Source organism: Rhinichthys klamathensis, unplaced genomic scaffold (genome assembly GCF_029890125.1).
Source record: "Rhinichthys klamathensis goyatoka isolate OS25496 unplaced genomic scaffold, OSU_Roscu_1.1 h1tg000053l_1, whole genome shotgun sequence".
NCBI classification, from domain to species: Eukaryota; Metazoa; Chordata; class Actinopteri; order Cypriniformes; family Leuciscidae; genus Rhinichthys; species Rhinichthys klamathensis.
In genome coordinates, this window is record NW_026606598.1 from 2,908,244 (window position 1) to 2,933,719 (window position 25,476).

The 25,476-nt window shown below is 36.3% G+C and overlaps 1 protein-coding gene and 1 pseudogene across 2 annotated transcripts; one reads left to right on the top strand and one right to left on the bottom strand.

Moving 5' to 3' along the window:
• Positions 1–8,342: 8,342 nt before the first annotated feature.
• aifm2 (apoptosis inducing factor mitochondria associated 2) lies at positions 8,343–25,086 on the bottom strand. Of its 2 annotated transcripts, none has more exons than XM_056248178.1 (9): positions 24,970–25,086; positions 20,547–20,733; positions 20,344–20,459; positions 20,139–20,258; positions 19,935–20,027; positions 19,073–19,181; positions 13,456–13,608; positions 8,726–8,926; positions 8,343–8,550 (listed from the first exon to the last, which is right to left on the bottom strand). In XM_056248178.1, exons 2-9 carry the CDS (start codon positions 20,719–20,721, stop codon positions 8,396–8,398), a joined length of 1,122 nt encoding a protein of 373 aa, XP_056104153.1. In that variant the 5' UTR covers positions 20,722–20,733; positions 24,970–25,086; the 3' UTR covers positions 8,343–8,395. The 2 variants fall into 2 exon arrangements, with proteins under 2 accessions (XP_056104153.1, XP_056104154.1); XM_056248179.1 differs by having other exon boundaries at positions 20,547–20,730; positions 24,970–25,072.
• Positions 23,148–23,264, top strand: LOC130083201 (5S ribosomal RNA; annotated as a pseudogene).
• Positions 25,087–25,476: the final 390 nt, after the last annotated feature.

A 25,476-nucleotide genomic window follows, 5' to 3' on the forward strand; every position in this document is an offset into this window, starting at 1 on the left:
TGTTTTTACGTGCAGAGGATACGCATGGGTTGGTTAGGATAGGTTTAGTAGTCGTGTGGGGTGCGTGTGTATTATACGTTTGGGTAGAATTAGTGGTGTGGGGTGCGTGTGTATTACACGCAAATGAACTGCGTATCAAATGCACGCGAAAACTGCGTATCATATGCACGTAAAAACTCATTTTCGCGTATAAATTGCACGATAATACACAATGCGTGCTATAGAGACGCATTTACGTGAGAACAGGCTGGATTACCAGACAGGTTGAATTCTGATTAAAGAGGCTTTCTATAAAGTTTAGCAAAGTCATTCGAAGGCATCAGAGATGCTTATTGGTGGCGACGACATGATACATTTCTGAAAGATTTTGATCAAATTTTTCTGTAAAATCTTGTGTATGGCAAATAAAACATGGTTTGAAGTTTGGAGTATTTATGTATAGACATATATTCCCTGCTATGCGTGCATGTATGTATGCACTCTTGATTCGGATAGTTTTGCCTTAGCATCTTGTAAACAGAAGGATCTCTGTGTTTCATATTCAGCACAAATGTCCATTTCTCTTTATGTGTCTGCATCTGAGACAGGGAGTGGCAGGATGATACTGCATTAGCCACTGGCTGCTGCCCAAGAAACTCCACACCGAAATCAATTTAGGCACTTGAAAAAAACTGAATGTGCCCTGCCACCATCCTTGCCTACACTTCGTCTGCCAAGCGTGCAGAGACATCTTCAGCCATTATGCACCACATATTCTGTGAATATTGAAAAGGTAATTCATCCTCTAAATTATTTATTTATATATTAACATGAATTTGCTGCCACAAATTCAGTGCCATGTACTGACCTTCCGCTCATAGAGTGGAAAGTTTGAATACGGTAGGATTCAAAAGACTGTAGGGTTTTTGCTGATAAGTAGATGCTTTTAATCTAATGCAAATAACACTGTTTTAACCATTTACAGAGACAGTGATTTTGGAGCAACCTGTTGCTTTGGCTCAATGGACTTCATAAAGGGGAGACGCCATATTTAATCTGACGAGAATGTAAACGAGACTGTGAGGGATATTTAGCGTCAAACTATGTCTACACTGCACTATACAAAAGCTGTCACTCAGGGTTGTACCCTTTAAAAAGCAGTGTTGGGGGTAACGCATTACTAGTATTGTGTTATGTAATCAGATTACCTTTTTCAAGCAGCTAAGTAAAGTAACTCATTACTTTTAAATTTACAAGAAAATATCTTAAGTTAATTTTCAAATAAGTTATGCAAGGTACTTTGTTTTCCCATTTATTGACTGACACCTCTTCTGTCCGCATGTTGAGAGAAATCGAGTGCAGAGGCATTGTGCGTGCGCTGTGTTGTGTATGACGGTTATTGTAGTTCTAGACTAACGTGAGCATGCATTTACTAATTTCACAGATTCAGTATTCCTCAAAATGAATAAAAACAGTGAAATGCAAACTCAGAACATTACGCAAACCTGCAATAATTAAATATGTTAAATAACACAAATATACTTTATGTATTTAATCTCATTTAACCAGTGTCTTTCCTGATTACCTTCGATGATCCAATTCAACAATACTAATAAGCAAAAAGAACTTTAGATAAACATCATGTTTGTTCCATTTTCTGTCTTTATTTCTGAAGTAAAGGTGTTGAATTTTCTTCTCCTGTGTCCTATTCTTCTGCAATTTCAGAAGCATATCTGAAAAGTTAGTTAGAGCTGTAATGTGGCTTCAGTGTTGACCGATCGTTACCAATTGAAAAAAGCTGTAAAAAACAAACAGCAGACCCATCCCAGATGAGAAAAAGTAACACAAAAGCAAAAGTATAACATTTTCTTACCATGAAATGCAACTGAGTAATGCAGTTATTGTAGTTACTTTTTTAGGGAGAAACACAATATTTAATGCATTACTTTTAAAAGTAACTTTCCCCAACACTGTTTAAGATACTAATATACCTTTAAGATTCTAATATGCACCCTATAGGGGTAAAGAACTTACGAAAGTGTACCTTTTATAAGATTTCAATCATTTAATTGTTCATTGCAATTAAATGAAAATGTATTATCAAATTTGTATAGCTATAATATTGTACATTATGTGGTTTGCTAATTTGTTCAGTTAAGCTAATGCCACAAACATTTTAGGCAGCAATTACAACTTGTGCTCATATAATGATTACAACATAATGATAATATTAGGATAATATTTGAAAGTTTTGTGTTTTGTAAGTTGCTGTCATCTGAAAATTTCACAATTGTCAGCGTCGCATGAAGTCATTGCAAAAGCTGGAACGAAACTGGAGCTGACACAACCTGTAGATACTCCAGGATGAGCATACTGAGGTAGAAACAGGGACGTAGCTGCTGTTCATAACATTTTAGGCAAAAGATGATAATGTACACTCACCTAAAGGATTATTAGGAACACCATACTAATACTGTGTTTGACCCCCTTTCGCCTTCAGAACTGCCTTAATTCTACGTGGCATTGATTCAACAAGGTGCTGAAAGCATTCTTTAGAAATGTTGGCCCATATTGATAGGATAGCATCTTGCAGTTGATGGAGATTTGTGGGATGCACATCCAGGGCACGAAGCTCCCGTTCCACCACATCCCAAAGATGCTCTATTGGGTTGAGATCTGGTGACTGTGGGGGCCATTTTAGTACAGTGAACTCATTGTCATGTTCAAGAAACCAATTTGAAATGATTCGAGCTTTGTGACATGGTGCATTATCCTGCTGGAAGTAGCCATCAGAGGATGGGTACATGGTGGCCATAAAGGGATGGACATGGTCAGAAACAATGCTCAGGTAGGCCGTGGCATTTAAACGATGCCCAATGGGGCCTAAAGTGTGCCAAGAAAACATCCCCCACACCATTACACCACCACCACCAGCCTGCCCAGTGGTAACAAGGCATGATGGATCCATGTTCTCATTCTGTTTACGCCAAATTCTGACTCTACCATCTGAATGTCTCAACAGAAATCGAGACTCATCAGACCAGGCAACATTTTTCCAGTCTTCAACTGTCCAATTTTGGTGAGCTCTTGCAAATTGTAGCCTCTTTTTCCAATTTGTAGTGGAGATGAGTGGTACCCGGTGGGGTGTTCTGCTGTTGTAGCCCATCCGCCTCAAGGTTGTGCGTGTTGTGGCTTCACAAATGCTTTGCTGCATACCTCGGTTGTGGTTATTTCAGTCAAAGTTGCTCTTCTATCAGCTTGAATCAGTCGGCCCATTCTCCTCTGACCTCTAGCATCAACGAGGCATTTTCGCCCACAGGACTGCCGCATACTGGATGTTTTTCCCTTTTCACACCATTCTTTGTAAACCCTAGAAATGGTTGTGCGTGAAAATCCCAGTAACTGAGCAGATTGTGAAATACTCAGACCGGCCCGTCTGGCACCAACAACCATGCCACGCTCAAAATTGCTTAAATCACCGTTCTTTCCCATTCTGACATTCAGTTTGGAGTTCAGGAGATTGTCTTGACCAGGACAACACCCCTAAATGCATTGAAGCAACTGCCATGTGATTGGTTGATTAGATAATTGCATTAATGAGAAATTGAACAGGTGTTCCTAATAATCCTTCAGGTGAGTGTATACCTATTTGGTACTATTACATCAAATAATGATTGTAGTAGACGTTTATGATAAGCATTATGTGAATGCTTGGCTAAAGAGGTGTGTCTTTAATGTATATTTAAACAGAGAGAGAGTGTGTCTGGTCTCCGTACTTTATCAAGAAGTCTATTCCAGAGTTTAGGAGCCAAATACAAAAAAGCCTCCCTTAGTAGACTTGATAATAGTACTAAAAAAAAATTGTAATGGAACTGTACTCTCTTTAACTACGCTTAAGTGGCCATTTATTTCATTTCATTAATATTATATTATCTTATCCGCCAGTATGTTTTCAAAAATATACTTTTAAAATTTGAAGTACACTACAAGTGCTCATTCAATCAAATTAAGTGCACTACTTTTTTTCACAAAGGATATCTGATGTGGAAAATCATTTTAAGAGCATGGTAGTTTGAAACATGTTCCCGTAACCAACCCAATCCTTCTTCTGGAGAACTACCATCCTGCAGAGTTCAGCTCCAACCCCAAAGAAACATACTTGAAGCAGCTAATCAGGGTGTTACTTGAAAGTTATACAGGCAGGGTGTGTTAAAGCAGGGTTGGAACTGAAGTCTGCAGGAAGGTTGCTCTCCAGGCTTGACGACCTCTGATATACCGGTATAACATGCTGTCAACATGTAACCCTATTTCTGGTTCAATTAAATCCGGCATAAAGGACAAGTTATAGACATCACATGATTAACATCATGGTTATCACATCAACACGATTATCGCATGTTTAAATCTTAAGTACATCAGGAGGTAATTGGACGATAAAAAAAGTGATGTTTTACTATATTGAAAACAGGGGATTGAAAGGAAGGGGCTGAAAATGTTCAATCAGCTGAAAGTCATTTCAGAGTAGATAAAAAAAATCACAAAGACAAATGATCTTATTTGGTATTTTGTTTGGTACCTTTTCCTAATCTATTCATTTGTTTTACATTATTTGGCATATAGTTTTTCCCATTCAGACTCAGTTCTCTACATGTCCAGTGCATCATCTAAAAATAATGCTGCTGTTTCTGTATGAAACTGATACTCCATTGCTGCATTTGGAAGACGTTGCACGTTTTTGCAGAATCTGCAACTTTTGTTGGAAGTACTGAGAGTATGCATACTGATGGCCTGCATGCAACATCCATTTGTGAGATCCTTTGAGACCAAAAGTACTCAACTACTTTGTGCTGCACTATAGTTGACAGTGCTTCACCTGGTTCTAATTACCCACCGTGATCCACTTTTTATGTGAAATAGTCTTTCAGAACCTGCTGATCTAACCTACTGGGATTTTCACGCACAACCATCTTTAGGGTTTACAGAGAATGGTCAGAAAAAAAAGAAAAACATCCAGTAAGCGGCTGTTCTGTGGGCTTGTTGATGCCAGAGGTCAGAGGAGAATGGCCAGACTGGTTTCAGCTAATAGAAAGGCAACAGTAACTCAAACAAACACTCGTTACAACTGAGGTCTGCAGAAGAGCATCTCTGAACGTCGTACCTCGTACTCACTCGTACGAATTGGTCGTGAGATGCCGTTGGTATTATGTAAGCCAGACAAGTAGTTGTTTATGTCACTTTGTAAAGAAAGAAATGCGCGGAAGTAAATACGATGACGTACTTCCTTCTAATGTGACGCTAGCCGGTAGGTAAGAAGCCATGTTGTGGGAGCATGCACAAAACACTATTAAACACTAAACACGTATAGTACGCATGTGCATGCAGTCACTGTTTTCACAGAATCACGTTTTTATAGTTTACACAGAGCAATAACAGTATTGGTTTCAAAAACGTAAATTTTGAAACCTGTTTTGAAAAGTTTGCATTTTCATTGCCACTAAACCGTGTAAATGAACGGCCAAAACACAAAAAGTTTTCCGTTTTTAGTTGAAAATGATGTTGTGTAAACAGCCCCTAAATCCCCCATAAATATGTGTGGGTATAAAAAAGTTCTGACCAAATCACTGACAAAAAATATACCGTTACTGTCCTGTGACTGCACTGACAGAATTAACGATTAAGTAAAAGTTGAATCAATCCACTGTTGACTCGTTTTCCATGAACTTTGAGAACAAGGTTAGCATGCTTGGAATACTTGGTTTGTTTTGGAAATTAGAGCCGGAGAGAGGGAAATTGTTAAATTACAAACAATTTAATCTAGTTAATGAGGGTTTTCTTAAGGTAATTCCAAATGTACACTAGAATATAGTGATGTACATTGTGTAAAACAACATATAGCTATTTAACTGAGCACAATAAGGCCATTCATACTAGCTCCCTGACATACCATGGGAAACGTTTAATTGAATGGTTTGCAGTAAACCTGAGGACAACTGAAAATATTAGTGTAGAGAGAAAAGTGAAGCTAATGATTAATACAGCGTTGTAAATTAGCTGAGCATAATTCATTTTTAGAGCTAATTGAATTGGTGAGGGGAGGGTAGAGAGATGTTTGCCTGGGGGAAACCCAGGATGCTCGAGGTTATGCGATGTGTTGTTCACTGTAACTTTAGCCACAAGATGAGCTCATGTCTTCTGGAGAGAGGTCAGAACGATGTCATAAAAATCATAACGACTTCTTTAAGTCACGTCGCTAAATTAGTTTTTTTCCACAGGTGTCGATATGATATTAAAGCAGGTATATATTTTTTTACAGAGGAACTTGTCTTGACCATTTGATTCTTGTAGATAGAGTCTGCCAGATTAATTCTGGCTGGGAATGAATAAAATAAAGACAAAGCAAGAGGGAACGCAGTGGACAATCTGACTCCGCTTATTCAAACATCAGATTTATCTGATGAGGATTGATGAATGCATTTATACCTGTCTCCCTTTACAGTAAAATAATTCAATTGTCCGTCACCTAATATCATTCATTGCTTTTTGATTGACCAGAGACAAGACATTATGCTTTTCCCTAATGTCATTTTGCAATGTTTTTTGAGCCTTATAACTGCAATAATCCCAGTCCCACGACACCAATATATGCATTCAAATGGCTCTCTTGCATATACATTTTTAATGAGACACATCAGTGCAAAGTTGTATTACAAAAACAAAAATATCATCAGGGAGATTATGGCGTCAGACCATTTGTGTGGATACTTGTTAGAAATTAAACACACACTGCTGCCTCTATTTAACAATTAAGTCTTTAATTTAATGATTAATGTATACAGTGTAGCTTAGTGCAGATACACTGAATGCTCTATCAATTGAATGATATCATAACTCTCATAAAAAGCCTCAAAGCAAATAACCACCAATACTACTTGAAAAGTATTAGTACTGAAGTGCTATGGTTTTAGTCTAAACAAAAGCTAAAAGATGGAAACATCAACGTTTTCCAAGTTAATAAAAGCCTTTAAAAATCTGTTTATAGTATAAAGTGATTGTGTCTCTTCAGAAGACTTGGATTATGCTGCTCGATTCAAATGGATTGCTTTCACAATGTCTTTATGAACTTTAAGTTGAATGGACTTTCAGTGGAGGGACAAAAATATCTGTTTCGAAGACGTACGCAAGTCTTTTGGGTTTGGAATGTAAATGATGACAGAATTTTCATTTTTGGGTGAACTAACCTTTTAAAAAAAACATGCTAAAACAATATAAAACATCATTACTAGTTGTTGGTCTCAAACACTGCAATGACAGATGACAAACATGAACTGCATTAACAAAGATGAACAGTGGCTACAAGTTGATGAGTAGAGCAACATCCCACAGGATAGTGGCTGAATGCCACAAAACTACAGCCTCTAAACAACATCTGAATTGAGTCAGTGCCTGTGTGACCCAGACTCAACACAAACTGTGGGTCGCGACTTCACAAAGTTGGAATTTATGGCAGTATTGCCATTTAAAGACCACTTGTATCCAAGGCCAACGTGCAAAGATGTGTAACCTGACATAAAAAACACAATACCTTGGGTTCAGGATAATAATTCAAGAGTTTCATGAACACCAAATGCCAGCAGCCTTCCCAGTCACCATGCAAACACACGATGACACGGTGAGGTCATGTGACAATTATGTAGCGAGTCGTTGAATCAAACAGACAGTAATTCATAGGTGCTGCTAGAGGAGCAGAAATCACACACTGCACTTTCACAACCCTGAGTTGACAAGTTTAACAATTTTTTTTAATGTTTTTGGCTAATTTGATTTACTTCACTGAGTGAATCACTCGAACCACATTAGCAAAGGCATTGACTGTGCATAAATAATTTAAAGAAAACCGTGTTGTGCAGTTTTGGACTGTTTTTGAAACGCATAAGCTTTAAATGAAAGAATTCCCCGCCACCCCCCAAAAAAACCTATCTATTCAGTGACTCAGCATCTTATTGTGTTGACCAGGATACAATGATTTGATTCATATCGTTTCATTGCCCTCTAGTGGAGCAGTTCATCAGACACATGCTAAATGCAGGAAGATATGAGAACAAACCGCTATCGACGAAGAGTGACAATGGCAAACTGTATTGTGAATGTAAATGGATTTATTTCTTTAACAACTGTATAAATGTATAAAACAATGCTTTTGATTGTTCTCAAAAGTATTACAAACAATATATGATGCTATACAAGTATAAGTATACATTATGTTGGTAATTATTACAATATAAAGCATCTTTCTGCTGGTCTAGTTTATTTTAAACAGTGATAAATGTAAAAATCATTCAGTTAAAATTGAAGTGATAAATGGAACCATGTGAGACCATAGTTCATACATATTTTAGTGTACACTGTCAGCCTGGTGTTAATTAGGGGCTTTTTGCCCCATTTCCCTCCAGCTCTTCCACAGCAGCAAGCCTTGGCTCTTACCCTTAGTGACCAGAAAGCGAGGTAGTTTATAGCCATTAAACTGGCCTACTCCAGCATCCTTACCCATAGCAATCAGCATAGTCACATTTCCTGAATGGGAACAGGATATGGACATAAATTGATAAATAATAATAATAATAATAAACAACTCATCGAGAAAGCAGTCTGAATTGTATGCATTGTAAAAGAACTGTAAGAAATGAACTTTTTAAAAGTGAGTTCACAAAAGACAGCTGAAGCAAAATCATTGGCTTATGGTTGTTACCTGTGTGGTATGAGGTTAAAGGTTTTCCTGACAGACTGTTGATGATATTGGTGGCAGCTACTCCAGCATGAAGTCCAGCATGATACGCCAACTTGGGTTCATTGACATTGGCACAGTCACCCACACCATACACGTTGTTAAAGCCTTCTACTTGCAAGTGCTTGTTCACCTTCAGAGCACCAGCCTCTGTCAGAGATGCGGCTGAAATAAGAACATAAACAGAGAGAGAGATGATGAAAAATCAGCCAATTAAATGAGGTTATATGACGGCATGTAACTAAAAGTCAACAAAGAATTGAGTGATATAACATTTTGCATATCATACATTAAACATTTTCTACGATTAGCAACTGCACAAGTACGCAATCGTAACCAGGGTTTGAAAAGCATTAGTTTTTAATAAAATAAATCCAAAAAACAATATCTATTCAGTGACCGGATAATTGGTTTTACCGATATAAAATTTCTCCCATAATCGGGTATTGGTTTTGTTACATCGAATTAAATGTAAATGGCACCATCTTGTGGGAGTTTTGAGAATTGCGTGCAAAACTGCCATTTAAAGGAGTAGTTCACTTTTAAAAAAACTTTTGCTGATAATTTACTCACCTCCATGTCATCCAAGATGTCTATGTCTTTCTTTCTTCAGTCGAAAAGAAATTAAGGTTTTTGATGAAAACATTCCAGGATTTTTCTCCATATAATGGACTTCCATGGGAACCAGACGGTTCAAGGTCCAAAAGACAGTTTCAGTGCAGCTTCAAAGGGCTTTAAACGACACCAGACGATGAATAAGGGTCTTATCTAGCGAAACGATCGGCCATTTCAAAAATAAATAGAAAAGTTGAAGTTTAAAAAGCACAAAAATGCTGGCCTTGCTCTGTTCTGTGATGCACGTTCGTGACTCTCCTGTTCGAACTCGTTCATCAAAATGAACGAATGTTTTTTCGAGTCATTTCGTTCGTTGAATGAACGAAATGACTCGAAAAAAGATTTGTTCATTTTGATGAACGAGTTCAAACAGGAGAGTCACGAACGTGTATCATTTGTGCTTTTTAAACTTCAACTTTTCTATTTATTTTTGAAATGACCGATCGTTTCGCTAGATAAGACCCTTTTATTTATCGTCTGGTGTCGTTTAAAGCCCTTTGAAGCTGCACTGAAACTGTCTTTTGGACCTTGAACCGTCTGGTTCCCATGGAAGTCCATTATATGGAGAAAAATCCTGGAATGTTTTCATCAAAAACCTTAATTTCTTTTCGACTGAAGAAAGAAAGACATGGACATCTTGGATGACATAGGGGTGAGTAAATTATCAGCAAAAGTTTTTTTAAAAGTGAACTAATCCTTTAAGGGATAATTCACCCAAAAATGTCACCCCATGATTTACTCACCCTCAAGCCATCCTAGGTGTACATGACATTTTCTTTCAGACAAATACAATCGGAGTTATATTAAAAAATGTCCTTGCTAATCCAAGCTTTATAAGGGCAGTGAATGGGAGGCCAAAATTTGAAGCCCAAAACATTCATCCATCATAAACGAACTCCACATGGCTCGGGGGGGGGGGGGGGGTTAATAAAGGCCTTCTGAAGCGAAGCGATGCGTTTGTGTAAGACAAATATCCATATTTATAACTTTATCGACTACAATAACAAGCTTCTGGCAGACGGCCTACGCAAGTTTACTAAACAGCCATTAATGCATAATTGAGATATGTTATATGCTTTATTTGCGGATTTTGGCACAAAAAAAATAGAGACACTCACAGACTCACGTAATTCATCAAGACATGTTTCAATAAAGACGTACGTTTATATGAATTAAATAAAACAGCCATAAAACTGCTGAATTTAATTCTCTCTCTATATGGCGGCATGTTACTAAAAGTCAACAAAGAATTGAGTGAAATTTTGCATATCATACATATAAAATGTTCTACGCTTAGGAACTGCACAAGCACGCAATCCTAACCAGGGTTATGCATCAGTCAAAAAGATTTAAAGGAGAACTCCGGCGCAAAATGAACCTTTGGTCTAATTACACATTGGTCAACCGTTATCTGAGATTTGTTTTCATGATTATCGAATGTAAATAGTTTTATCTCTAAAAACAGTTTAGCCTATAAAGCTAGTATAACGCTAGTATATTGGGCATAGTGTAATGACAAATAAAAATCGCTTGTTAATACCACTAACAAGGCTCAAAATAGCCCCACACTAACACGGTAGCATAATGAGGGTCCCTACCTTCAAACCGAAGCATTGAGAACTTTGTCAGTGTCCAGACAGTTTAAGAAGAAGATATTTTAAACATACAGTCAACTTCGCGTATACAGGCAGGAGCCATCTTTGAAAAACAGTCTCTACCAGTCGATCTACGAACGCCGATCCAAGCCTACTGTTCGCGCTCACCTTATCACAACTTATAGCTCGTTCACATCTCACCAGCGCACTTGGATCGGCGTTCGTAGATCGACTGGTAGAGACTGTATTTCAAAGATGGCTTCTGCCTGTATAGGCGAAGTTGACTGTATGTTTAAAATATCTTCTTATTAAACTGTCTGGACACTGACAAAGTTCTCAATGCTTCGGTTTGAAGGTAAGGACCCTCATTATGCTACCGTGTTAGTGTGGGGCTATTTTGAGCCTTGTTAGTGGTATTAACAAGCGATTTTTATTTGTCATTACACTATGCCCAATATACTAGCGTTATACTAGCTTTATAGGCTAAACTGTTTTTAGAGATAAAACTATCTACATTCGATAATCATGAAAACAAATCTCAGATAACGGTTGACAAGGTAACAATGTGTAATTAGACCAAAGGTTCATTTTGCGCCGGAGTTCTCCTTTAAGGGTGCAGAATTCATATTCACATATAATATAAGTATAGTTTTTAATAATACATTAACTTTCTGTATGAATTACCCATCATGCACACAAAATATGGGGTATTCCAAAAACATTAGAATACATTATGTTTAAAATAGGGCTGTCAAACGATTAATCACGATTAATCGCATCCAAAATAAAAGTTTGTGTTTACATAATATATGTGTGTGTACTGTGTATAATTATTTTGTATATAAATGCACACGTATATATTTAAGAAAAATATGTTATTTATATATAAAATGTTTATATTTATATAAAATATACATTATATATAGGCTACATTCAGTCTATATACAGTATATACATGCAAATATTTCTTAAATACACATGCATGTGTGGGTATTTATGTATTATAGGGCTGTCAACTTTAGTCGTTTAGTCGACTAATCGGTCGATGCCGTCTTGGTCGACAGACATTCTTATTGGTCGACCAGGTGCATTTTTTTTCCATTTTTTTTACCAATAGAAAGAAATTTTCAATGATTTACTCCTTGATATTTATTCCTTTATAAGCAGTTATATATTACTGTATTCTAAATATAATTAGCCTATCGTTTATCCCCAACTTTAAATGCTTTAATTTAGGCTATTTTGTAACAGCGCCACAGATTAGCGCACACACACAGAACACTCGGTTCGCACCTGTGGCTGGCTGCGCTGCTGCTTCGCGCTCAGTAAGGAATATAGGTAGTTTAGCTGTATTCATTCAGTTAGAACGCTACTTGTTTCGGTTTTTATGTTTTTATACACTATGTTTTTATCTCGATGCGGCGTGGACGCACTTGGAAAAAAAAGAGCGCGTCGCACCGCGACCGCGTTGCTTCCATCATGAGCGCGCACACTGCGCGCCTACATTTGAAATCGAACTTGAGTGCGCATAAGACGTGAGCAGGCCCTTTAACGGGTTTATCATGCTGACTCAATAGATTGTGTTTTCTTGATATGTTTTTGTTTTTATTTGTACACTTGACGCATTTGAAAATAGCCTAAATAATGTAACAAAACGAAAAAAAAACCTATGCGGTCCTACAATACAGCCTATTATTATTAGGATTGTTTTTTAGGCTCTTTGGTTTTTTTTGTGTGTTTGTTTTAAAACTCCTAGATCGGCTGGACAAAAGTTTACCCATAACTTTGAAAGACAAGTAAAGAACAATATACAGCCTGTAAACGAGAGCTTTTGTTAGGATGTTTCATTATGTGGCAGATAGCAGTTATTTTGTGTAGCGTGTGGTGTGGTCAGGTGCGCGATTGTGACTGTTACTATAGACCTAGGACAGTGCTCCTCACTTTACAGTTAAAAAAAATCACTTAATTTTCAAAGAATTGTATTATTATTATTATAGTTTTATGTATTTGTGATGTTTTTTCGTTGTTGTTTTATAAATGCTCTATGACAATTGTTAAAAAATGTTCAATCAAAACATCGCGTCTTTTTTTTTTTTTTTTTTTTTTTAGTCGACTAATCGTTGCGCAGGACAGGACTTTGGTCGACTAAGGATTTCTTTGGTTGACTACAGCCCTAATGTATTAAAAATAATTATACACAGTACACACACATATATTATGTAAACACAAACTTTTATTTTGGATGCGATTAATCGCGAGTAATCGTTTGACAGCCCTAGTTTAAAATCATGTTTAAATGCCACCTGTAGAAATTTGCAGTTCATTTGCATATATTTTAATATTTTTAATAAAAGAAAATTTCTTTAAAATACTTTGTCTTAAGAAATTTGTCTGAGAAATAAAAACATACAGGATGAATTTCCACATTATCTCAACAATCACAAGCAACTATTAGCCCATTTATTACATGTAAAAAGCACTTACTCAGACTGGACCTGTATGCTTCAGAGTTGATCTTACTTCCTGTGCAGCAGATGACAAGATCGGTGGTGACCTGCTCGTTCTTATTGGTCTTGACCACCATGCCTCTCCGACACACATTCAATTCCAGCTCATCAAGGTTTGACACTTTTTGCCCTGCATTCAGGTACAGATGGAAATAGAGAAGAAAACAGTCTACAACCTGCGTAGAGCGGAAGTTTCCATACTTTATATAGTTGCAGTTTGTAAAAAAAAAATGTATTTCCTTTTCCTGAAAAGTGTAAGGGATAATGTACAGTAAGCCTGTCATTATCACAATTTAAGACCTTTTAAGATCAAGTAAAGAAAACTTAAAGATTAAATTGAATGTAACACAATAAGTATATGCTCTCTAAATATAAATGTCTAGGGAGAAACAAAATGAGTTGCATTAGTAACATTTTAAAGTTTGGAAATAACACTTCTAACAGATATCCATTACTTTTTAATAAAAAAAACCACTAGAATATGGAAATAACTTTTACTGTACCTGTTCTTCCTCAGTATTTTTGTTTTTTTCCAGTGCAAATGTCTAACGATTCTTAAATCAAGATGTATTTACTGGAGATACAAAATAACATAAAATAAAAGTAAAAACAACAAGTCTTGTTTTCTGTGAAATTGATCAAAATGAAGTGTTTATGATTAAAACAAGATCAAATATCTGTCAAAGGTCTCAGAAAAAGGGGAAGTTGATAACTCATTGATATTTGTTCTTGTTTTAAGAATAAACTCACTTCATTTTGTTACATTTTTCAAGACATTTAACATTTGCACCTCAAGTAAATGTATCTTGATTTAACCCTCATGTGGTGTTCAAAACCCTATAACACCTGTGGTGTTCCCGGTCAAAAATGACCGGGCCATAAAAAAAACCTTATAAATCACTCATTATACCATATTTTCACCCAATCTTGGATTCAATCGTTTTGTCAACATGTTCTCTTTCAATTAGGACTGGTTTTATATTTTGATTTGCATCTGAATAATCATAGGCCTCATTTATTTGAGAGTAGGCATTTCATTTTTTGAGTAATTTTTTTTTAAATTTTTGAATAATTTTGGAAATATTAAATAAAATCTGAAGAAAATTGGTATTGTTGATCACACTAGTCAACTTAACATTTTCACCAGGAATTTTGTTTTGAAACTTTTGTTTTGTAAAAAATATGGCACATAGTCACACTTGTGGTGTTCCCGGTCAAAAATGACCGGCCTATAAAAAATAGCTTATAAGTCACTCATTATACCATATTTTCACCCAATCTTTGATTCAATCTTTTTGTCAACTTGTTCTCTTTCAATTAGGACTGGTTTTATATTTCTGTTTGCATCTGATTAATTGTGGGCCTCATTTGTCTGAGAGTAGGCATCTCATTTTCTGAGTAAAAAACAAATAATTTATGAGTAAATTTGGAAATATGAAAAAAAAATAAAAAAAATAATGGCTACTGTTGATCACACTTGTCTACTCTAATGTTTCACCAGGAATTTTGTTTTGAAACTTTTGTTTTGTAAAAAATATGGCACATAGTCACACTTGTGGTGTTCCCGGTCAAAAATGACCGGCCTATAAAAAATAGCTTATAAGTCACTCATTATACCATATTTTCACCCAATCTTGGATTCAATCTTTTTGGCAACTTGTTCTCTTTCAATTAGGACTGGTTTTATGTTTCTGTTTGCATCTGATTAATCGTGGGCCTCATTCATCTGAGAGTAGGCATGGTCAAAAATGGTCACAATGGCCGACCATTGAAAGTGAATGGGAGAGACTGAAAATAACAGAACAATTTAGTTTTCAGGAGCATGTTCATTATTTTCATGTACACATTTGAGCATGTGTGCTTGCAAACATCGAGCCCTTGGACCTGTGCATGTATCGATACATTTATACACACGCTACCCAGACACACACATGTTAAAAAACACACAAACTTTTTTTAATATTACACACATTCTTTTCCACAGAGAGAAATTTGATCCTACCCTAACCTGCATCTAATATACATTTATCCATCTGACATTACCACACACACACACACACAGGCCGTGATCAGATTTTTGACTCAGAAACTAGTGAGGAGGAGGAAATTCAGGATGCATCTTGCAGTGAAGATGTTTCTGAAGAGGAAGGCACCACTGAATCGGCTACGGAGCTTGAAACAACTGATGAGGAGCAGTCTTCCAGTGATGAGGGCCCAGCTGAGGTTACCGTTTCATTCTGGTCAAAAGATGGAACTTTGTCCTGGCCTTCATCCCCACCTATGAGGCAAGGCAGGTTTTCTTCTGAAGGCCTTCCTCTTCAGAAACATCTTCACTGCAAGATGCATCCTGCATGTCCTCCTCCTCACTAGTTTCTGAGTCAAAAATCTGATGAATAACATCATGTGCAGAGCTGTTTTGCCATTGTGCTGCCACAAATGAATGACAAGCAAGGTGCTGTGAGGCATTTTATATATGCCTGTGCTATCACATGATGTATATTTGTAAATATTGTCTAGTTCTGTGTGAGAACCTCACAGTTCCAAAACAAAATGTCATAATATTTTGTCTGGAAGCTGTGATGAAACAAGACCATGAAAGAAAGATTCTTTTGAAGCCGGGTCACTGCAGTCACGGCCAGTTTGTGTGTGTGTGTGTGTGTGTGTGTGTGTGTGTGTGTGGTAATGTCAGATGGATAAATGTTTATTAGATGCAGGTTAGGGTAGGATCAAATTTCTCTCTGTGGAAAAGAATGTGTGTAATACTCAAAAAAGTTTGTGTGTTTTAACGTGTGTGTGTCTGGGTAGCGTGTGTATAAATGTATCGATACATGCACAGGTCCAAGGGCTCAATGTTTGCAAGCACACATGCTCATATGTGTACATGAAAATAATGAACATGCTCCTGAAAACTAAATTGTTCTGTTATTTTCAGTCTCTCCCATTCACTTTCAATGGTCGGCCATTGTGACCATTTTTGACCATGCCTACTCTCAGATAAATGAGGCCCACGATTAATCAGATGCAAACAGAAATATAAAACCAGTCCTAATTGAAAGAGAACAAGTTGACAAAAAGATTGAATCCAAGATTGGGTGAAAATATGGTATAATGAGTGACTTATAAGCTATTTTTTATAGGCCGGTCATTTTTGACCGGGAACACCACAAGTGTGACTATGTGCCATATTTTTTACAAAACAAAAGTTTTAAAACAAAATTCCTGGTGAAACATTAGAGTAGACTAGTGTGATTAACAGTAGCCATTTTTTTCATATTTTTCTTTCATATTTCCAAATTTACTCATAAATTATTTGTTTTTTACTCAAAAAATTAGATGCCCACTCTCAGATAAATGAGGCCCACGATTAATCAGATGCAAACAGAAATATAAAACCAGTCCTAATTGAAAGAGAACAAGTTGTAAAAAAGATTGAATCCAAGATTGGGTGAAAATATGGTATAATGAATGATTTATAAGCTATTTTTTATAGGCCGGTCATTTTTGACCGGGAACACCACAAGTGTGACTATGTGCCATATTTTTTACAAAACAAAAGTTTCAAAACAAAATTCCTGGTGAAACATTAGAGTAGACAAGTGTGATCAACAGCAGCCACTTTTTTCATTTTTTTTTTTTCATATTTCCAAATTTACTCATAAATTATTTGTTTTTTACTCAAAAAATGAGATGCCTACTCTCAGACAAATGAGGCCCGCGATTAATCAGATGCAAACAGAAATATAAAACCAGTCCTAATTGAAAGAGAACAAGTTGACAAAAAGATTGAATCAAAGATTGGGTGAAAATATGGTATAATGAGTGACTTAAAAGCTATTTTTTATAGGCCGGTCATTTTTGACCGGGAACACCACAAGTGTGACTATGTGCCATATTTTTTACAAAACAAAAGTTTCAAAACAAAATTCCTGGTGAAAATGTTAAGTTGACTAGTGTGATCAACAATACCAATTTTCTTCAGATTTTATTTAATATTTCCAAAATTATTAAAAAAAATTAAAAAAATTACTCAAAAAATGAAATGCCTACTCTCAAATAAATGAGGCCTATGATTATTCAGATGCAAATCAAAATATAAAACCAGTCCTAATTGAAAGAGAACATGTTGACAAAAAGATTGAATCCAAGATTGGGTGAAAATATGGTATAATGAGTGATTTATAAGGTTTTTTTTATGGCCCGGTCATTTTTGACCGGGAACACCACAGGTGTTATAGGGTTTTGAACACCACATGAGGGTTAAAGATATTTGTATTGGAAAACAGGACACAAATACTGAGAAAGATATCAATGTTTTGCAATACATGCAACATTTAATGCCATGCAATATTCTGATGTAAGACATTAAGGCCTTAAAGGGTTTGTTCGTCCAAAAATGAAAATTCGGGTCATCGTTTACTCGCCCACAAGTTGTTCCAAACCTGTACGAGTTTCTTTCTTCTGCTGAACACAAAAGAAGATATTTTGAAGAAAGTCTGTAACCAAACATTTAATGGGCTCCTTTGACTTCCATAGTATTTTTTCCTCCATACTAATGGAAGTCAATGCATACTAAGTCAATGGGGGCCATCAACTTTTTGGTTACCCATATTCTTCAAAATATCTTTTTTTGTGTTCAGCAGAAGAAAGAAACTCATACAGGTTTGGAACAACTTGAGGGTGAGTAAATTATGACAGAATTTTCATTTTCAGGTGAACTATCCCTTTAATTTAAGGGCGAATAAAGACCCACAGAAACCCAGACAATATACAATAAACACCTTCAGGGTGATAACAGTCCCCTCCGCCCCAGGTCCAGCCTTATTACATGGCTACTTGTGAAATAAATTAATAGGTGGACATGAAATATTGATTTGAGTTGAAATTATTTTATAATCTTACCTGTCTATTATCTTAAAGCTTTTCCTAAGAAAAAAACCCATAACGGTATTATTACAGTAATATATGAATACTGAAGTAGAATAGTGTTATTCACAATCGAGTGCATTTGCCAAATAATAACAATCATGCTGAAAGCAGGCTAATATTAGCCAGTGTTTTGTGTTGCTTATGTTTTGAAAAGCAGCAAGTGTCAAGTGTGAGTCAGTCGGTTTCCATCGAGTTAACGGAATTTCGCTCTGACAATGGATGCAAATAAATGTCAAGAAAAAACATTTGGTCACACTTCAGATTAGAGTCCAATTCTGACTATTAACGAACAATTACCTGCGACTTTTGCATCAATAAACTCCTTATTACGGCTTATTGATTGCAAGTAAGGTAGTTGTTAAGTTTAGGCATTGGGGTGTAGAATATGGTCATGCAGAATAAGGCATTAATGTGTGATTTATAAGTACTAATAAACAGCCAATACCCTAGTAATATGCATGCTTATAAGCAACTAGTTAATAGTTATAATTGGACCCTAAACTAAAGTGTTACCAAACATTTTATTAAAGTCAAATCCCATCAATATCTGTGTCAACACTGGGTCTCTCCATTCATATTTTGCACTGTATTTCACTCAGAAGAAAAATAGACATGTGATAGCCCACATCAGGCAGATGCTAAGCAACCATGTCATGTGAGATAATTACCTAGCAACAGCTCCACCCCTTTTTCCAGCAGCACCTGCTTGGCCTGTTCCTTCACACTAGGCAATAGTTCAGGATCAGCCACCTCCTCACGCGAGTGAATCAGAATCACCTAGATGAAATATGCGTGATAGAAGACGGTTATCATTATATAACACAAAACACGTTTAAAGTGCCCCTATTAGGCTTTTTCGAATATAACCGTTCATGCAGTGTGTAATATAGCTGTTTGTGAATGTAAAAGGCCTGCAGAGTTTTAAAGATCAAAGTGAAAATAAAGCGACAAATAAAGTTGTCTCCTAAAAGAATCAATTGCTGAAATGAGTCGTCAGACTGGAAGAGTTTGGTTTGTGTTGTCGATAAGTCAAGATGCTATTTTCAGGGCTACGAGAGGAAATCTACTTTGCATACACTTCAAAAGGATGAGGACTCGCACTGGAATTGATACGGAAAGAAATCGACGCCATCGTTACTGTTCGTATCACTGTGTATCAAGCGCTGAGGAAGTTCCAGAGCTGAAATTCAGATATGGTAATGGGCGTTTTGTTTCCATCACGCGTTGTAAGCTATAGACCAATCACATTACATTAGATTAGACTGGGCCATCTTACCAATCAGAGCAGAGTAGGCTCTCGGAAAGAAGGGGTTTAGAGAGACTGAATCTTTAAACAAACAGTTTTTAGACTCTTTGAGAAATGAGGCGATGTGCAAACTACATTATAAGAAAATTAAAGTGTTTTTTGACCTATTGTAGGAGACCTCCAAAAAATGCAGGAACCTTTAAAATAGCATAATAGGGGCACTATAAGCTCGTGCTTCAGAATAAGATTGCAAAGTCTATTTGGGTGAGAAGTCAAAGCTCTACTTTCTTGTCAGGAAATTCTGTCCTGATCTCAGCAGCCATTTCAATACCGGTGGTTCCGCCACCAACAACAACAACTGTGTTTGTTGACTGGATCTGTAATATTGTAAGAAAATGCAAATAAATAAAAAGCTTTTTCACAATTTAGTCTGTAATGCCATTTAAGATTATATCACATATATTAACATGCCCGATAAGAAAACTCACCAATTTGACAAAGTCCTCATATTTCTGAATGGCTAATTGGTAGGAGTCCACAGAATTGTGTTTGCCTGGGAAATCTCCGCTTGTTCCAGTGCACAGAATGAGGTGTGAATACCGTACTTCCTGTGGATTTATATTGGCACATACTGTATAAAGACATTTTCTCAAACTTTGTTTTCGTCTGCTGTAACATTGCAATATCACTTACCTTTCCATTGTCAAGCACAACTGTCTGCGTTTCGGTGTCTATACGTATGACACGGCCTTGGAGGAAATTCACTCCAAATGTCTCTTTGTATGGTATGAAAGTCTGCTTCGCAAAACCTACAATAACATACAAAAAAATAAACCGCATTATTGTATTAATCTTGCTGTTTGTTTTCTTGCATTCAGACTCTGATTTTTGCATACCAGGTTGAACTGAGGCACGCAGCGCTGCAACGTTGTGATGAAACGCATCCAGGATGTCAATAAGCATGAAGGGCACCCCGTGACGTTTAAGGTGTTGAGCAGCTGCAATGCCACCAAAACCACCACCGACAATCACCACATGAACAGTCTCGTCAATGGACACCTGCCCACCCATGATGCTTTACTACTGAGGAGAGAAAAAAAAAACTATGATAATGTTTCAAATTAAAATCTAAATTTTGTTTGATTCTTCTGAAGTCATGATATATATTTATATGTACACACTTCCATTCAAAAGTTTTTTTTAAGTCTTCAGTGTCACATGATTATTCAGAAATCATTCTAATATTGTGATCTGCTCCTCAGGAAATATTTATTATTATCAATGATGAAAATAGTTGTGCAGCTTGTAACATTATACATTTTGTTACAGTCACTTTTGACCAATTTCATGCATCATTGCTTAATAAATATCAATAGTGCTAATTTCTTAGAAAAAATCTTACAGACTTCAAACTTTTGAACAGCAGTGTACACACACACACACTGTCATATATATATATATGACAGTGTGTGTGTATATATATATATATGTGTGTGTGTGTGGATAGATATCTATCTATCTATCTATCTATCTATCTATATATATACACATACATATATACACACACACATATATATATATATATATATATATACATACATACACACACACATATATATATATATGTGTGTGTATGTAATATACAGCGGGGGAAATAAGTATTGAACACGTCACCATTTTTCTCAGTAAATATATTTCCAAAGGTGCTACTGACATGAAATTTTCACCAGATGTTGATAACAACCCAATGAATCAGTACATACAAAGAAACCAAAACAAATAAGCTCAGAAATTAAGTTATGTGTAATAATATGAAATGACACAGGGAAAAAGTATTGAACACATGAAGAAATGGAGGTGCAAAAAGGCATGGAAAGCCAAGACAACAGCTTAAAACTATTAGTAATTAAAAAGCAATCCAACCCCCTGTCCGTGCACATTAATAACAGCTGGTTCAGTCCCAACGGATGGCCTACAAAAAGGTCTCATTGCCAAGGTGTCACACAAGACACATCTCATGATGGGTAAAAGCAAAGAGCTGTCTCAAGACCTTCGCAACCTAATTGTTCCAAAACATAATGATGGCATTGGTTATAGGCACCATTCTAAGCTTCTGAATGTTCCAGTGAGCGCTGTTGGGGCCATAATACGGAAGTGGAAAGACAATCATTTCACCATAAATTTGCCTCAACCACTGCTCCTCGCAAGATTTCAGATAGAGGAGTGAAAAGAATAATCAGAAGAGTTGTCCAAGAGCTAACACCAAGGTGTATGGCGTTTTTAGGGTAATGTGCAGTGCCATTTCTCCTCCAAACATGGTGTGTATTATGGCATCCAAACAATTCAATTTTGCTCTCATGTGACCACACTAAATTCTCCCAGTATTTCCCTGGCTTTTCCAAATGTTGTGCAGCAAACTTTAAACGAGCTTCAACATGCTTTTTTTCTTCAGTAATGGAGTCTTGCGTGGTGAGCGTGCATACGGGCCATGGTGGTGGAGTGCATTACTTACTGTTTTCTTTGAGAACACAGTACCTGCTATCTGCAGGTCTTTTTGAAGCTCTCCACAAGTGATCCTTAGCTCTTGGACAACTCTTCTGATTATTCTTTTAACTCCTCTATCAGAAATCTTGCGAGGAGCAGTGGTTGAGGCAAATTTATGGTGAAATGATTGTCTTTCCACTTCCGTATTATGGCCCCAACAGCGCTCACTGGAACATTCAGAAGCTTAGAATGGTGCCTATAACCAATGCCATCATTATGTGTTGGAACAATTAGGTTGCGAAGGTCTTGAGACAGCTCTTTGCTTTTACCCATCATGAGATGTGTCTTGTGTGACACCTTGGCAATGAGACCTTTTTGTAGGCCATCCGTTGGGACTGAACCAGCTGTTATTAATGTGCACGGACAGGGGGTTGGATTGCTTTTTAATTACTAATAGTTTTAAGCTGTTGTCTTGGCTTTCCATGCCTTTTTGCACCTCCCTTTCTTCATGTGTTCAATACTTTTTCCCTGTGTCATTTCACATTATTACACATAACTTAATTTCTGAGCTTATTTGTTTTGGTTTCTTTGTATGTACTGATTCATTGTGTTGTTATCAACATCTGGTGAAAATTTCATGTCAGTAGCACCTTTGGAAATATATTTACTGAGAAAAATAGTGACGTGTTCAATACTTATTTCCCCCGCTGTATATATATATACTGTATGTATGTGTATATATATGTATATGTATATATATGTATGTATGTATGTGTGTATATATATATATATATATATGTATATATATATATATATATGTATATATATGTATATATATATATGTATATATATATATGTATATATATATATATATATATATATATATATATATATATATATATATATGTATATATATATATATATATATATATATATATATGTATATATGTATATATATATATGTATATATATATATATATATATATACACACACACACATACATACATAGATTGCCAGCAGCCATATCACCCTGTAGCCCAAGACTGGTTGCCCACTGAAGCTAAGCAGGGCTGAGCCTGGTTAGTACCTGGATGGGAGACCTCCTGAGAAAACCAGGTTGCTGCTGGAAGAGGTGTTAGTGAGGCCAGCAGGGGGTGCTCACCCTGTGGTCTGTGTGGGTCCTAACACCCCAGTATAGTGACAGGGACACTATACTGTCAAAGAGCACCGTCCTTCGGATGAGACGTTAAACCGAGGCCCTGACTCTCTGTGGTCATTAAAAATCCCATGGCACTTCTCGTAAAGAGTAGGGGTGTAACCCCGGTGTCCTGGCCACATTCCACCCATTGGCCCCTGCCAATCATGGCCTCCTAATAATCCCCATCCACTGAATTGGCTCTATCACTCTCTCTCCTCTCCAACTATAGCTGGTGTGTGGTGAGCGTACTGGCGCCGTTGTACTGTGGCTACCATCGCATCATCCAAGTGGATGCTGCACACTGGTGCTGGTTGAGGAGAGAACCCCTGATATGATTGTAAAGCGCTTTGGGTGTACAGTAGTATATATGAAAGCGCTATATAAATGCCTCATTCATTCATTCATACATATATATATATATATATATATATATATACATATATGTGTGTGTGTGTGCACTGCTGTTCAAAAGTTCACACACACACACACACACACACTGTCATATATATATATACACACTACCGTTCAAAAGTTTGGGGTCAGTGAGAATTTTATTTTTATTTTTTGGAGGAAAGAAATCAATACTTGATACTTGATACTTGATCAATACTTGAGGACAGTAAAGACATTTATAATGTTACAAAAGATTCTATTTCAAACAAATGCTGTTCTTTTGAACTTCCTATTCATCAAAGAATCCTAAAAAAAAAAAAAAAAAACTGTACAACTGACAGACCAACAACTGTTTCAACATTGATAATAATAATAAATGTTTCTTGAGCATCAAATCCTCATAATTATACTGATTTGTGAAGGATCATTTGACACTGAAGACACTGACACTGGTGATGCTGAAAATTCAGCTTTGATCACAGGAATAAATTACACTTTACTATATATTCACACAGAAAACAGCTGATTTACACTGGAATAATATTTAATACTATAACTGATTTTTGTTGTATTTTTAATCAAATAAGCGCAGCCATGGTTAGCAGAAGAGAATTCTTTTAAAAGTATTTAAAATCGTACCGACCCCAAACTTTTGAACGGTAGTGTATATATATATGTGTGTGTGTGTACACTGCTGTTCAAAAGTCTGCTTGTATATATAAATATATATATATATATATATATATATATGACAGTTGTATTTCTGTGTATGTTTTGTTAGATATATTTGTGTATTTATATATATATAATATAATATATATTTATATTATTTGTGAATATATTTATATGACATATTTTATTAAATCATTTTCAGTTGATTTTCTGAAAACGTTTCAAAGATATATTTTCAACGTTATTTGTTCAATTATATCCCCTTGACCCATCATCAGTAGTTTAAATTCTCAAATGCTCAAACGACTTCAATTCAGGTATGTGCAGATCCTTTCCATTTTATAGAGATTTACTTGTTTTAAAACTTAACCAAAATGTATTGTAATGGTTCCACATCCTATCATTAAGAAATAACTGATAAGAAAGGTTTTTAATACAAAGTGGTCTGCAACATCGATATGTTCATATAAATAAGTTTTGCCTGCGACTTAGCGCTATAACAAAGAAGCTCAAACACAAATCTTTGCATGCAACGTAAATATCTTTTGTAAGCAGAACTGGCAATTCTTACCGGTATTTGATGTGTGGAGGCTTGTGAAGTATCTGTATTCTCTTCTTCCACACGGAAACGTCTTCAACTATTTCTACTTGTACAGCTGTATTATATCCAATGGTAGCGCTTGTAGCAATGCGGTGGGCGGGGTTTTTTCTGATTGCGTTGTATCATAGCCAATGGTTATCGTGTGATGGGCGTGTCTGTATTTGCGTATTTGTTACACGTATTGTACAGCTACTTTACTGATGATGGCTGAAGTTTTTTTGCACCCGTAACATTCTAAAACCTTTAAAACAGATAGCAGATCACGTTTTAACCGAAGTGTTCTCGGAATGCAGCTATCATTGTCACTTATACTCACAGATGATTCGTCAAAACACTTCATATAAGAGTGAAAGGTCACCAGTCTGTCTAGCTGAGTCACGATGACAACAAGCACGGATTTTTCTTTGATTGCCTAAACTTTACTTCGATTTCGAAGGGCCAAAAAACTTGATTGAAGGCTGTGGGATGAAAGTATAC